Below are 16,996 nucleotides of genomic sequence, written 5' to 3'. Positions count from 1 at the left end.
ACTAGCATTATCGCTGGGTTTGATGTGCAGCACATCACACCTAGCGACCGTCTCTAGCAACTGTACACATTGAGCAATGTAGACGATTTGTTGTTATGAAATGGCAAATTGGCCCGACATTGTTCCAGTGTGTACCCAGCTTCACAGAGAGTAAGATTAGGAGTACAGGTTTTTATATGTATTTATTTTAGGACTTGTCTTAATATTGTGGAAGACAGTGACCTTTCCACTTGTGCGATTAAGGGCAGGTCTGTATATGACAGGGGCAGTGACGTGATCTGGGGAGGGGAAAGGAAACAAGCAGTGAGTTACAAATGGAAAGCCTGTTAATAGAAGGGATCAGGGGATCCTAACAGTATAGAGTACTGATGTCTGGCTGCTGTCAATCTTATGTAGGAAGATTGAGGTGTCTAATGTACCTTTAAATGAAACAAAGGTCATACCTGGAACTTGTCACTGTTGTTAAGTACAAATAAACTTCAATGATTCAACCATCACTGCGTAAATAATTAATGGGTTGCAATCAGCAAAAAGTGAAGGAGGTGTGTTTTGATTCTATTTCATAACAAGGGAACATTTTTTGGGCTATAGATGCATGGGAAGACTACACTCTTCATATACTGCAATCTGTAAATTAATTTACATTGGAAATTGTAATCCAAGATGAAAGTATGGCACAAATAATACAGTGGAATAACATTCAACATTTGTTTGGAAAATAATATTTATTATAAAATGTACAGTACAATGATCATAATAATATAAAAACTGTTTGCAGCAAAGTCTTTTAAAGACCAATAATTTATAAAAATGAGACAAGGATTGTAGTAATTTTTGTCTCATGGTTAGATTACAAATATAAAACATATGCAAAAAGCATCAACCACAGGCATGTTTTTCTGTTGCTTATTAACAAGTTCATATTTCCCAGAGCCCATTTCTGAATTGAGATGGGGAGGCTTTCTACATGATGGAACATTCGTTGTCCAGTATATGTATGCACATTTAGGAGTCATTAAAGAAAAATTATAGCTAAATGCAAATTGCTCCAATAACAAAATATAATCTTGCAATATCAATAGCATAGCGATAGTTCTAGTATTCTGTTTTCTGTTTAATAGAAGCAACTTTTATTTTGGAGATAATTTTCCTTTATGTAATAATGGTACAGGAACATGGATGTTATCAAAGGATAAGGATAACAATAACTATCTTCAAGCAAAGAGCAAAACACATATTACTGTAGTATGTGTAATAATATTAATACTTTTTGGTAGTAAGGTGCAGATTAGGTCAATGTGATACAGTATCATTCAGAAATGTTAATGTTAAATAATGTGATTGAATGTTATAATTTCTTTAGCATTTTGTACATGGGGTGGATCTACGCTTTTCATTTAGGGGATGGCAGTTTAACAAAGCCCTAAATACCTAATCTCTGCAGTAAAAAAAATCAGACCACATATTTCTGGTGGTATTTTAATTATGAGTTTCACCCCCTACATAATGTTTATTGTTATATAAATAAGGCCCAAATTAAATTGCTTAACTTTCTTGCAGCACCTTGCTGTCCAGGCTATGTGACAGCATCATGCACTTTGATTAATACAGTTCCAGCAATCCACTAATCAGAGCTTGATGAACTCCCATTACTCTGATTGGTGAATGGCCAGTGTCATCCATTAATCAGTGTGCTCCTTGTCATGACAGTAACTGTGCACAGTGCATGGCTGCACCTGGTGTCTGAGAACCAGTCAGAGGACACCAAGCGGTGACTGTAATTATGTTTACTTTAAATACAATCAGAGTGACTCTGGAAACTCAGGAAAATTGTGAAACTCTATCTGACTCCTGGCTTCCAAGGATATCCAAGGATTGTTTGGTTGATTGCAGCCAATTTGAAACCACTAAAATGTAACTGGTCTGAGGGTGCAGATGCCATCCTGCCTCTTGGTCCAGTCTGCCAATCCTTTTGAATGATCACCAGTTGAATGTATATCTATATTTTTGATCTGATAAATAGTTTTTTGGAGGTTTTTTTTTTTTTTTTTTAGCAATTAAAGGTTTTACTTTATTGTATGTAGACTGGTATACTATTTCTTCATTATTAGTTGGGGGACGTCCATTACAATTCTTTATACAGTATACTTTGCACTAGTATGGCAGTCATGGGCATATTACCTGTATATTTATTTTTTATTTGTCTTAATATATATGTATATAGGTTGTTTTGGTGTCGCTGCCTAATATATTCTTAGCTGTGCATTTATAATAACCAGCATCTCTCTTTGAAGAGTGTTGAATAACTAATGTCCCCTGAGGATGAAGAAATTTGTTTCCGTACAAGCGAGACTGTGCTCCTGCAGTTAAGTAAGATTTATCCGGAAGCTGCCACGTTATTTCTGCTTTTGGTATGCCAATTGACATGCAGTTTAACTGAACAGAGCTTCCTGGTCTTGTATATATTACAGGTGCAGGGCTAGTAGTTATACGTGGAGGATATGCTATAACTATCACAGGAACATTAATTGTGGACGAACCATATTCTGTTGTTGCTTTGCATTGATAGCTTCCTCTGTCATAAACAGTAGTATCCCTTACAACAAGGGAGCCATTTTGTAACAGAGAAATGCGACCTTTAACCTGAGGACCATCGAAAACCATGCCATTAGGTAGTGTCCAAGAGATATGAGGCCTTGTTTCTCCTTGTGTGGTACAGTAGAGTTGTAAAGTTTCTCCATTGATTATACTGACCAAATTATTATAATTGTTATTTATTTGTGGTTTACGCCCAATTTGCAAAGTGACCAGACTGTCAGCGGATCCAGCAATGTTTACAGCTCTGCAACGATAGGTCCCTCCATCGGCAATTGCTGTAGTACCAATGTGTAATGTACCATCCTGTTGGTGAAACATTCTGTGGAGGTGATTACCACTGTGTATCTCTGTTCCATTTGGAAGAATCCATATTGTTTCAGGCTGTGGAGAGCCTATAGCTGAGCAGTTAAGTTTAACAGACTGGCCCTCTGCCACAACAACATTTCCATTGTCACTGTTAAATTGAGGTTTCACTGCTGGCTCAGTCACAGTTAACTGTACAACTAACTTGGCCTCCCCACCTTCATTCCTTCCAATGCAGACTAATTGTACAGAGTCTGTTTTCCTTAGAACTTTAATGTCAAGAGTTCCATTCCTATGAACAGTAATTCTGTTGCCATAGTAAGGGGCAGGTAGGATTACTCCTTCAGGAAAAGCCCACATAACACGTGGTGTTGGAATTCCTTCGGATTTGCAGTCTATCAACAAACGTGTATCTTTCATTGCAGATTCTTTTATGGACATTATTTTATCAGCGTAACCATTGATTTTAGGTGGGACAACATTGACCAGAATATAAACAACTTTTTTATCCTCCCCACCATTGTTCTGTGCTAGACATGTATAGTTTCCACTATCAGATCGTTGAGCCTTTTGGATCAGAAGAGTACCATCTCGGTATATTTGATACTTTTCTGATGAAGAAGGTATGGGTCGATTTGCTGGGGAAAGCCATGTTATTTTAGGAACAGGCTCTCCTTTTGCTTCACATGAAACAGTGATAACATCCCCATAGGGCACATTGATAACTGAGTAAGTCTTGTTTTTAATAACTGCCTTCTCTGCCACCACTTTAACACTTACCCGCATCTCATCTTGTCCAATTTGGTTTACAGCATAACATGTATAGTCACCTTCCTCTTTCATTCCTATTTCATTGAGAAATAATGTACCATTGTTAAATACCACATATCTTCTTGATCGTGTACCACTATCATCTGATTGCATAATGTTGTTGACCATACTTCCATCTGGGAGGCTCCATGAAATTTCAGGATTTGGAACACCGGTAGCAACACAATCGACCTTTAGATCTCCACCATATATAACTTTGTGGTCAGCATCATTTTTATACTGAATCTTCGCGGGTTTCATCATCACATTTACTTTGAGCACCAAGTAGTCGTCTCCAAGCTTATTCCGTGCCATACACAAATAGTCCCCTGCATCTTTTTCAGTAACTGTATAAATGATCAGTGTTCCATTTGCAAAGGTCTTGATTCTGGAGTCGAAGCTATTTGAAATAAAAATAGAAAGTTTACATTATTAATGCATTGAAGATTCCAATAACAAAATTAGATGAAATAATACATTAACATTCACTAGATTCATGACAAGTAAACTGTGAGAATATAGCTATTGAGGTACACACTTTAAATTGAAAATGCTTTCTATTGTACAATTCCACACATTTGTCAATGGAGATGTAACATTCATCATGCAATGTACTATGTACTACATGGTTTTGCTTACTTCTGCCTTTGCAAACATTTACATTTCTTATTCCAATCCTGTGCTCCACCCACCTATGTGATCTTTTAGAAAAGTCATAGGGCCTGATTCAGAGCCGGACGCTATTTGCGGACGGTCGTTCCAAAAAAGGGGCCGGCTATTTAAATTGAGCGCTCGCTCTTTGCAGTTTGTTGACACCTCTATGTCTGAGCGAGCGAACGAAAAATGCGCTCGCTATTTTGTAAAGACGCCCCTTTGCCGTTCGCACCACACGTCATCTCCGGTATTTATTAGATTAATCGGGTACATCGAAAGGCATCTGAACTGCTCGCAGTGCTTGTGGTAGCTATCACTGCGAGCAGTTCAGGCTAAAAGACAAGCAAGTGACGTGGTCGATGACGCTCCTTTACTAATTATGCACTCCCGTTAAACGCCCTTTTGACCGTTTGGCACGCCTGCGTTCGGATCTCCACTCCCCCGTTTTCAAGCACCTTCCCCTGTTACCACCCACAAACGGTACATTCTGTCAATCACATTAGCAGCCCCTTGCTGTTTTGCGAGCGCACGATTTCCGACCGCAATGACTGGTTTGCGCATGCGCATTACGACCCATACGCATGCGCAGTTGTGCGAACACCGCTCAGAGCGAACGAGCGGCCACTTACGAGCAGCTCTGAATCAGGCCCTTAGTTCTATAATTTCCCATAGAAAAAATGTAATAAAACATCTGCTATCGCCAACATAAGCTGGCAATAACATAGCATGACAGCTAGTGGTTCAGGTACCACCGATGTCCTTGTTAAATATTCAATACTGCATTATAGCCCATGTGATAGACACTGCCGATGATACCCGGCAATGTCCATTGCTGTCTGCAGGGAAGGATAAATATAAACAATCTCTAAATGTGGCAAAAATGCCTGTGTTAATCAAATTTAGGGATATTTAACTTTTATAAAGAGACCTCTAAACATGTCTGCTTTTACTTTTAATGCCTCTCCTATATGTCACTTAGACCTATATATGTTTCTGTCTGTCATGTCTGCTTCTCCCTTTGTTTTGTACCTACTGTATGTTGGTCCTATACATTTTTATGTATTTCTGCTTGCCTGCTGTGTCTGCTGCTATTACTAGATTAATAATGTGGGTGTATTGTTGAATTTTTGTTTTATTATTGTTACTTTTATTCAGAATACAAATATAAACACTATATGATATTAATAATGGCATCTTGATCTTTGTGTGGGTTCTACCATATCCCTATTATACTTTTATATTTTTTTTATCTTTAAGATAAAGATTATCAATTAGAGCAAAACACATCTCTGTTTCTGCCTGTTGTGTCTGCCTATTTTGTCTTTTTTTCTCTGTTCTATTTGCATACATACTTCTACTATTCTTCTCTGTAGGTTTGCCTTCCCCATTTGTCTTTTCCGGTACTATTTGTGAATCAGTCTTTTTTGTTGCTTCTGCCTGTTCGTTTTGTCTGCTAGTTTGACTTTTCTGTTTCTCCTTGTTGTCATTACTGATGAATATGTCTATTTGTTAAGATGGATGCATAGTATAAGATATATCGTCTTATATATCTTCCTCAATTGAATGGAACGACCATTGTATAGTGTGTTCCCTGAAAACCACCCAATTTATCGTACGATGCATTGGGTGGGTGCTTCTTCTTATTGGATGTGCTGCACATCAGATGGGACAATACTACAGATTATGCGATATAGTCACATTAGGCATGTAACGATACGTTGCACCATCGTACAGCAGATGGTGAAGTGTGTACAGCAATGCGATATATTGTTTCATTGCATTCCAGCATTGCTGGGTTGCCTGGTCATCCAGGTGTGTACCCAATTTTGACAGTTCACATCTCTCAACCTTTCGGTACTATTCTATTGAAGCGCTGTGGCAAGTCCAGCACTCGGATGTACAGTGATGTGCCGAGCCCCAGCTGTGGGTCACGAGGTGAACGCTGCCAGTCAGGCTACGTAGTAATCAGGCACCACATCTGTTGTATTACATCTAGAGTACAAGACAGAGGTATACTTGACCAGACATTCAAGGTAAAAGATACTGGTAACAGGCAATGACTTTAGAGATTAGGTATAAGTGCAGGTAGACAGGGGTATACTTGTCCAGGAGGAGTTCAAGGCAAAAGGTATTGGTAACAAAGCAAATTAAAAACAAATTAAAAACAATAATGACCATGGTCAACTCATTATTGTTTTTAATTTGCTTTGTTACCAGTAACTTTTGCCTTGAACTCCTGGACAAGTATACCCCTGTCTACCTGCACTTATACCAGCACATCACTGTACATCCGAGTGCCGGACTTGCCACAGCGCTTCACTAGAACTTTGTGCCAGTCCTGATATACAGTTTCATTGACCCGTCGGTACTTCAATTTAAGGACTGGGAGTCCCCTGAAGGACACAGTCCCACCAGTACCTTGGTCAAGACTAACAGGTACCTGCTGTCTCTAGACATTGAATGCCTGGTGAGTCTGTTTTTGTCATCTTACAGCAGCTTAGACATTTTCATCTTGTAAAACCCCTCTTTTTTTATTTACCAGTCAACACTAAAGGTGCGTACACATGTTCAGATAAAGTGAACAATTTAAACGATAACGATAAGGATCTTATCATTATCATTCAAATCGTTCACTTTAATGCCCCCTGCATTGACCAAATGATGGTTGATGTGTGGGCATGAATGGTCGTTAACAACCATCGACCACTGTCTGGAAAAAACGTCATACATGGTCGATATCGACCATGTTAGCCGGTTTCCTATAGGGACCCACGATCGTTAATCGTTGGTCGTTATAGGCTAATGCATGTGTTGGATGTTCGATAACGATCATCCAACACATGCAGAACAATCAGATAACGATCGTTATCCTTATCGGATTGTCATCCAGTCCTCGTGTGTGTATGCAGCTTTAGGCTGGTGGGTCAGGAATTATATCAATTGTTTCCCTGGGAAATACTTACAAGGAACGGTGTGTTTTGATGCAAATTACCATCACAGAACATTGGGATGAACGGTTTCTTTTCTTTGTCTCTTTTTATATTGTTTCCACACTAGTATATCATATAGAGACATTTTATATGATACTTGTATACCTTTGGTATCTATAATTTTTTTGCACTGTGCACATGTGCTGTCTGTTTTTTATTGTATTTTTATTGCACTCTAATAGAGTTACTTTGTACCATTTATGGAATAAGATATCTCATTAATATATACATATATTAAACAAACCCTACCTTCTCTCTTTTTAATCCACTAGTTTGAGCCTGTAACCATTTTTATTCTTACATATGAACCAACATTTTAACATTTTATGTGTGCCTCCCTCCCAAATAGCTGAAAAATACCATGAATAAACATGGTTAGTGTCAGTGGAAGTACAAATGCAATGGTGTATCACCCACAGAGCTGGCTTCTCAGGCCTCTATAGTCTAATGACAGACTATTAATGCAGACAAATCTAAATTCAATGCATCCAAAATACTTTAAAATATGTTAAGAATACAAATATAAATGAACCCTTGTGCAGATGTTTGGAGTTTATGCAAACACTGGATGCTTAGACTAGTTATAACTTGTAGGAGGTCGCAAAGTTTTCACAAACATAACACAGCTGTGTATTGCATTCTATTTATATTATTGAATCAATTGTGCCATAGACAGAAAATTAGATTTCTAATCACCACTATATTTGAGGAAACATTGGTATCCAATAAACACAAAACAGACAAATGGCAGCAAAACCATGAGCCCTAATGATTGTAATGTGCACATAAATTGGGGTCCCTTAGACAAATATGAATTAAGTAAATCTCTACATCATAGCCAAATAACAGTAAGGACTGGGTTCAACAAAGTTATATAAATATGTTTTATACATGGATGTGCCAAAATTCATGTGATAGCAGTATGTGAATATAATGGCAGGTGACGTCATCATACTGTGACATCTTGTAAATGCCCAGATATGCATCAGTTGTAATCTGACATCTCGTGAGTCAGTTCCAACACTGGCTAGGCTGCTCATGGCAAGGCGACGTGAATTATCAGAGTTCTAATTGGACATGACAGTGGGTGCCCGATGGATGGGACATTACATTTCCAAAGTTGTGCAGACATTCAACATTCCTCGATCTACGATGTCACGTGTGTACTGAGAATAACTCATGGAAGGCATTACCACTCACAGTGGACACCGCAGTGACTGACCATGGGTGATTAATGATCGTGACCAGTGGCGTCTATCCAGTATTGTCCTTGGTAACAGACAAAAGACACTGGTTCAAATCACATCCACATTCAATACAGGAGGTACCAGACATACAGTATACTCAGAAATTCAGCGCAACGTTCTTTGGCTTTCATGAGATATGGATGCAGAAGATCTACCACAGTGCCCCTGTTAATTATATGACACAGGACACACCTTGGCTCATGACCTCGCTAATTGACCCTGGAGGACTTGTAACATGTGAAGTGGCCTGATGAGTCACAGTTTGAGTTGTTTCTGGCTTATGGTAGGGTTTGGGTGTGGTGCAGACCCCATGAGGCCATGAACCCCTGTTGTCAACAAGGCACCACGCAGGCTGGTGGTAGTTCAATAATGGTGTGGGGTATATTCACATGGAATGGGTTGAGTTAGCTGGTCTGTCTGAACATGTCATTGACCGGTAACCACTATATTGCATTGCTTGATGACCATTTGCTGCCCTTCATGGACTTCATGTATCCCTACAATGATGAAATATTCCGGCAGGATAATGTGCTGTTTCATCGGTCTGAAGTTGTCCAGAATTGGGATTGAGTATTCTGGAGAGTTCCAATGAAGGAGTTCACATTCACCAGACATGAACCCAATCAAACATTTATGAGACATGATGGAGATGCCCAATCTAAAAATATCAGGGAGTTGTGGGAAGCTATCCAGATGGCCTGGGTCAACATCTCTCCAGAGGTCTTCTGTTCCCTTGTGGAATCAATGCCATGTCGAGTTGCGGCACTTTACTGGGCTAGAAGGGGCCCTACATAATACTAGGCATCTATCCCATGACTTTTGGCACTTCAGTGTAGAAGTCCTATTTTTCTGGGCACATTCTCAGTTTAGCCACTAGAAATCCATTACTGAGAAGATTTGTTATTAGACTGCCACATTTACCCATCCGCAGCCCTTTCTGGGTTTTGTATGGGGAAAAGATTCCTATTGGTCCTTGCAGTCATACCTTTCCTAGGCTGTGCAACCAGCAATGACAAAATTACAGAGACCCCTGCATGCTACATACATATGTGTAGGTTTGTGCTGAGGGTGAACACAATCTGGGTGAGCAAGCAGCATTTGTACTGTAACATGGCCCATGCATCCTTTTGATGGTCCTGACTATGATTAGTCAAAAATTAAACTGTTTTACACCCCAAAATAAACCAAGTGGGGCATTTTATGGACAAGAAAACCGAATATCAAAAAATGAGAGCCATGTGTACAGTATGTTCAACTTATAGGTAAATTAAATTCTAATCAATAGACATTTTTAGCTCTGTGTATTTATTTTTGCATATCATAGACTATCGGAAATTATTTGTTAAAAAAACAAACTTTCTAATAGTAATCATGTATCTGGCACCTCTGTTGGTTTATTGCTTGATTGCTTACAGTATAGTATTAATCAATTGATTTAATGGCTTTCAGTAGTTGAACAAAGGACATGCTATGTCTTCAATGTAGCCATGGCCAGTTGCTCAAGATATTCAGGGAATTTTATGGCTGAATATATTTAACCTTGTTTGACCATTTAATTGCTCACATACACCTCGATCTTGTGTAATACTGTATATGTTACATTGTCTGACATTTGTGCATTTGTTACTAAACAATAATAATATACCTGAAGAAAGAGTCCACCAGACGTTTAGAGGGAAGTCTCCACATAATTCTTGGCCATGGGTCACCAGCTGCACTACAGTCTAATCGTAGAGTTCCACCATATGATACGTCTGTTTTCTGTGGAGAGCTTGAAGTGATCTTAGCATTTAATGAATATTTCTTTACATCTAGATGAATTAATCTCCTGGCTGCTCCTACAACATTTGCTGCTATGCACTCATACTTCCCAATGTCTTTTGGAGAGGTGTTACGGATGTAAAGTGTTCCATTAGGGAATACAAATAAATTTCCATTTGCAAACTGGGATGGACGGACCTGAGTACCGTCTGAGAGTACCCATCGAATAGTAGGTATAGGAGCACCTTTTGCTGAACAATGAATAAAAATGCTGTGACTCTGAGGCAAAGAAATATTTTCCACTTTTTCTTGTTGAATTATGGGAGGCAAAGGTGATACCTGAAGCTTCACAGTTAAACTGTCAGCTCCTGCCACATTACTAGCAATACATTTGTAGATTCCACGGTCAGGAAATGTCACTTCTTTAATGGATAAACTTCCATTAGCAAAAAGTTGTATGCGCGACTCTGTTGTAGAAATAGACTGTACTATTTTCCTATCAGGCAGAATCCAAGAAATATGGGGAGTTGGAATGCCACTAACATTACAATCCATTGTGATTGTATCTCCAAGATATATTAAAGTATCCTTGAAACGAGGTAATAACATTTTTGGTTGCTGGGCAACAACTGTCAAAGTAACAGTCATCTTGTCAAAGCCATATGTATTTTGTGCAGTACACATATACTGCCCATGGTCCTGAAGTTGAAGGTTCTGTATATGTAATGTGCCATTATCCAATACTTTGAACCGCTGTATTTTGGTGTTTGATGACATTATTGCCCCTGTTGGAATTGTAAGAAGAACAACATCAATTAACATATAATATTGTATACTTTACTATGAAATTATTTTATTTTAATTATAATTGCACACATTTAGTTTTTACATATGCGACCGTTACAGCATCAAATGGCATTTTAAAAAATCACCTATCCTAAAAATGGCCTAATAAAGAGTGGATACATAAGAAGCAGGATGGGCTGCCCTGTTTACTCATGCTCTAAGGTACTGTATGGAAGTGCACATAAATATAATTATAATCATTACTTTGCCATACTAAAGTCTATGTGCATGATATATAGACATTCCTGCGCTATGAACCTGAGTTACTATCACATTATTTTACCAACAGTATTTACAAAGTCTACTTTACTTGAAAGTCTTTGACCAAGTTAATTACATAACATACTGTTCAAAGTCTACAAATAGAAGAGTATATAATGTGATTAAAGATATATATGGCATAAATGGCAAAGAGGAAGATTGTCAAAACAATTTATAAGTAGATGATAAGTGGTAGGCAACAGTGTAAACCTGTAATATTTGTTTATAGTATGTGTTTTTAATGTTCTGTAACTAAAATCACTAAATACATTTGAAAATGGCCAAATGTGTTATTAGGTTAGCTGTTGTTAGTTTACAAAAAAATACAGAAATTGCACTATAGCATGGAATTACCTGTAGCAAGTTTTGTCCAAGTAATCAAAGGCTTTGGTTCGCCAATAGTTTCACATGGGAAAACTGCATCCATTTCATATGGCACAGATACAAACTGGAAACCAATGGTCATAATCTTGGGTTTGTTTTGCTGCAATTTGGGCCTTATGGAAGGTGCCAGTGTTGATTCTTCTTTACTTGTTGGAAGTTGAAGTCTTGGATTACCATTAAAATAATACCAATATGGTGGAGCTGTAGAGCCTTGCTGAGTTATACGAGTTTGTGCATTGTAAGTAGGAGTTGTAGTAGTTAAACTCTTAAATGTAGAAGTGGTGGTTCTCATATTAGAATGTGATGTTGTTGTCAAGGCTTTATTGTTTTCCCTAACAGGGGGTGGATTAGTCAGAGGACTAGTTTTAGGAGTCCCAGTAAATTGAAAAGGCCTAGTTCTATTTAAATGATATAGCACTCTTTGGTTTAGGTAGTATGGATTTCCATGGTAAGGTATTCTTATTGGAGTACCTTTGCCATCAGTAATAAAATTATTTCCAAATTGTCTGTAATTAGGTGTAATTCTTTGCCCATTAATAAATTTATTTGGTGTCACTGGCCTTGGTCTTAACAATGGAATAACTGTTGTTGTGGTTGTTGCTGGAGTAGTTGTCCACATGTTTGGTATATATTTTTTGTTTTCTTGGAAATTTTGTGCTGTATACGCTGTTATTTCTGGTTTATTAGTTATTGAAAAAGGCTGATTAGTGGTATAGTAACGCAGAGGTCCATTGGTGCCAATGTGGGGTGGTCTAATGGTCCCTCTCACTGGATTATAGTATGGTGGAGCTATTGCATGATGGTAGTTATTCACTACTCGAGGCTGCTGTCGATGTTTTGCATTATAAAAGAGGCTGTTATTTAACTTTGAACCATAGTTATTCTTCAAGTGGTCTTGTTTAGACTGTGAAAACATTTTGTTATGGTTGGAAGAATATGTATCCAGTTCATTAAGTCTTGAGGTAAGTGTGTTTGCTTGCACTATTTTTGTAGCTCCAGTTGATGCAACTTGATATATAGCTTCTTGATCTTTTATTCTCTTAGGTATTGAATGCTGAATAGGTATGTTGAGTCGCGTGGTTGGAGAAGTTAAATGGAAATGCGTGGTAGGAGCAAAAGTAGTTATTGTAATTGGAGACATAGTCCTGTATTTTCCAGGGTTAGGTGTTACTTTCTCATCAAGTGGTCTCCCAATACTTCCTTTATTTCCAGAATAAACATGAATTATTCTATGTTTAGGTTCATTCCTATAAACAGTGGTTGTAGTTTTTTGTCTTGTGTGTTCTGTGGATGTAGAAATTGTTTGTTTAGATATATTATTTTGTGCATAATTTATATATTTCATGAAATTGTTAGTTGTTGTTGTTTGAGTTTGTGGATCCCCTGTAAGGAGTACTTGAGAAGGCTCTGTTTCAACAGATTGTTGTACTTCTGTGTCAACTTCATTTTCAGAATTTTGCAATCTATCTGGAGTATCATTTCCAGTAAACGATGGAGTTGTACTTGTAATTACATATTTTGTGGTGGTGTCTTGAGCATAATATTCTTTAGCATAATTTATTGTTCTGTCCTGATCTTTTGTAGTTTCAATGCGATGTGTTCTTGCAGTTATTGCATCTTCTCCAGTAGGTTTTAATGTATACAATTCTGTGCTGTCTATGTTGGCATTAATATATGCTATATCTGTTGGTGTGACAGGGGGAGCAAGTGGTAATTCCAAGATTCTGGTAGCTGTGGGTTTAGTAGCAGGAATATCTATCAATTTACCATTTTTCACAGTTGGGAGCAAACCAGGGTCAGTTGGTGCTAGTATAGTGGTTAGGTGTGTCATTTTGCTAGTCTGATAAAGAGTATTTTCTTGGCTGGACAAAGCTCTAGTTGTCTTGTCTTCATCAGCTATCGGTCTAAGTGGATTCTGAGTTATAATATTGAATTTATTTTGTGAGGAAGACACTGTTGGAAAAATTTGGTTCTGCCGATGTCTGGGTCGATTTGGTCGGAACTTTCGTCTCCCTTGGTTTCTTCGTCTAGGATATTGATGGTAGCCATATGTTAGATGCGGAGTGGTTGTGCTTAGTGTTTGTGAATTAATGGATGTTGTTTTAATTGTTCCTGGGAGAGCAGAGGTCACAGGTCTTAATTTACCAATGGGGCTATTAACAGTATGGGGACGTTTTGTTGTGGTCAGTAAATGCTGCTCTATATCTACATTGAATGTCTTAGTATCATTTAAATTGTTTATATACATCATTTTGGCATTATTCGTGGTTAATACATTTTCTGTTGGATAATCATAGTCCTTAGAGGTCTTAATTTTAACTGGGTCTTCTCTAAGAGAATCAGTGACCATTGGAATAGATAACACAGGATCCACATAAGTGGTAGCGGCAATTGTTGGTAAAGGTGTAACAGTAGAACTTGAAGATTTAGGTATAATACTCTCAATGGCTTTAGAGACCATTTGGTCGTGCCCCAGAATACCAATTTTGGTTAGAGATGGAGGATATGTTTTAGTATTCACTTTTACATTTATTAACTTATCATTGTGCAAATTAATATAATTAAGCTGGTCATTGTAGTCTGGTGTAGGGTATTCAGAAGCAAACTGTGTAGAAATTATCATTGTAGACTCTTCCTCTGTAGCATGGTGTATAGTGTCATATTTAGGTGTTGTACCCATTGCATCATTTTCAGTTTCATCTGTTTCAACATTATACTCATTAGGAATGGTTTTAACTGAAATAGAAGTAAAATATTTATCTGAAAAATGTTCTTGTTGAGGTTTTATAGTTTCATGATCAGGAATGTCATCTGGTTCATATGTTTGAATATTTTTTGTTGGATCAGTAATCTCAGTCTCTGCATTATATTTTTCTGTAAAAGGATATACCTCTTCCTCATCTGTTGAATAAATAGAGTCCTCTAAATCAATATTCTCAGGAGTTGATATTACAGGATTTAAAGTAGTTAACTTAGTCAATGAAACTAGGGGTTCAGTAGTCACTCGCTCTTGAATCTCCTCTGCAAATGAAACTTCATTGTAATCATCTGATTCCTCATTATTTACTGATGAAACTCTGTTATCTGACAATGTGGTTAAATCTTCATATTGTCTTATAGTTACTTTTGGTGCAGAAGTTATAAATAGTAAATCATCTTCATCTGCTGATGCCTCTTCCATATTAATAGATGATTCTGTTATAATATTTAATGGTGGCTCAGTTATGGAAGGTGAAGTTGTAGCTTTATGATTGAATGTTGGTGCAATAGTGGCAATTGGGATGGTTAGAAGAGGAATTTCAGTTGTTTTTTGAACATTTCTTCCTCTAACTTTTGCCAAAATACTGGCCCATTGCTTAGGATCAATTTGTTTATTGCCCACATTTATTCTCCTTCTAGATTCAAATTTCCTTCTCCCTTCTGCTATGTTACTGTCTTTATCTCTTTCTGTATTTTTCCATGAACTAATTTTTACTCTGTCTTTTCTGTTGTGTTTGCCTTGGTTTCTGGTTAAGGAAGAACCTTTATCTTTTCCAGGTTCTCCTGTATTCTCAACATCATAATATTTATCTTTCTCCTCTTGTATATCTCTCTCACCTGATCCTCTGTCATCATCTATCACATCATACTTGGGCTTTGTAGAAACTTTTACCACTGGATGATTTTTAATTATTGTTACTTTTTTTAAATGCTCAGAGAACTTTTTATGAATTATCACTTGAACACTATGCAAGTCTGTTCCATACTGATTTATAGCTATGCACCTGTAAAGGCCGCTATTAGTAAGCTTGGAATTTGGAATCAGTAATGACCCATCAGTTAAAAAATATGCACCACTTTTATTTGTCCCTGAATGAATAATATTATTATTTGGTAAAATCCAGTTAACCTCAGCATCAGGATTTGCATATGCTTTGCATTCTAAACTTACAGGTTCTCCAATTTTTTTGGTGACCACTTTAATATTAGTTTCAGATATGTCATTTGCTGAAGGCTGTACCACCACTCTAATGGGTAAGACATCTGTCTCATGCTTTACTTGTGCTATACAATGATACATGCCAGAGTCGGCAAAATCTGCAGCTTTGATTACCAGCTGGCCATTAGCAGATATGGAATATCTGCTCTCTTGGTCACTATGTGGGGATTTCAGTGTTGTCCCATCTGGCAGACCCCATTCAATAGTAGGAGTTTCCGATGATTTCACATTGCAGTTCAATTGACAAACATTTCCTTTAACAACACTATATGATGTTTTGTCATTTCTATTTATCATGACCCAACTTTTCTTTGGATACTGTATATCTTTTGTGTGAAGAGATTGTGAAAGCTGTGTGGAGAAAGACAGCGTAACTTTCTTAGCTGTACTCTTCCTTCTGTTCAGCTGAATCTTGAGAATGGTTTGCATCACCCATTCAGGCTCTGCTGATATAACAGCCCTAACTCCTGTGTAATAATATGAGTCATGGTCCAGATTTTGTTTATATCTGTAAGTCAATTTTGCGCTATCAGTAAATAACAACTCTCTTTCCAACTTAACTGGAACCTCACTATAATAAGCTATTAGTTTCCAAAGTTTTTCATAGTTATCCCGTGTCATGGGGCATTCAAAATCCAGAGCAAATGTCATATTGATGTCAATCTCTTCTGGGTGAAGTTGGTTCCAATTCATTTTGTTGAAATCTTCTGTTTTCTTTATCTGACAATCTAAATTAACCGTATTCCCATGCTCATCAGTCATGTTTAAAATAATCTGCCCTAGAAAATCTTTATTTAACTCGAAAAATTGAAGATCATTATCATCATCTTCAGAATCACTGCTGTTTATCCTCAGTGGTGAGGAGATGGTGGGACGTACACAGGACATGTCTTTCAAACTCTGAATTTCTTGGTTTTGTAGATGTCTTGGAGTGGAACACATTGGGCACAGCTGTCCATTATCATATGCTCTGTCTTTCTTACATTTTAATACACCTACAGAAATATGAAACACCATGCATTTTAATATAAAAATGACATGAGACAATTGTTAAACTATGTCTGATATTGAGATAATAAAAACAGCACACACATATAAATATATATATATATATATATATATATAGACATCAAAGCAAGTAATGTCCACAGGCTATAGTACAT

At 37.4% G+C, this 16,996-nt stretch overlaps 1 protein-coding gene across 1 annotated transcript in view; it reads right to left on the bottom strand.

The window, feature by feature from the left end:
* Positions 1-743: 743 nt before the first annotated feature.
* Positions 744-16,996, bottom strand: part of MXRA5 (matrix remodeling associated 5) — a 64,550-nt gene continuing 48,297 nt past the window's right edge. The window contains exons 5-7 of the mRNA XM_088451659.1: positions 11,825-16,828; positions 10,248-11,148; positions 744-4,111 (exon numbers count right to left, since the gene is read on the bottom strand). Coding sequence (XP_088307785.1) covers positions 2,206-4,111; positions 10,248-11,148; positions 11,825-16,828 — 7,811 coding nt within the window. The 3' untranslated portion in view covers positions 744-2,205. The remainder of the gene's footprint in view (positions 4,112-10,247; positions 11,149-11,824; positions 16,829-16,996) is intronic.

The sequence above is a fragment of the Taudactylus pleione genome, unplaced genomic scaffold (genome assembly GCF_031769625.1).
Source record: "Taudactylus pleione unplaced genomic scaffold, aTauple2 ptg000026l, whole genome shotgun sequence".
NCBI classification, from domain to species: domain Eukaryota; kingdom Metazoa; phylum Chordata; class Amphibia; order Anura; family Myobatrachidae; genus Taudactylus; species Taudactylus pleione.
Note: the sequence above shows the minus strand (reverse complement) of the source record. Positions and strands in the feature narration are given on the sequence as shown.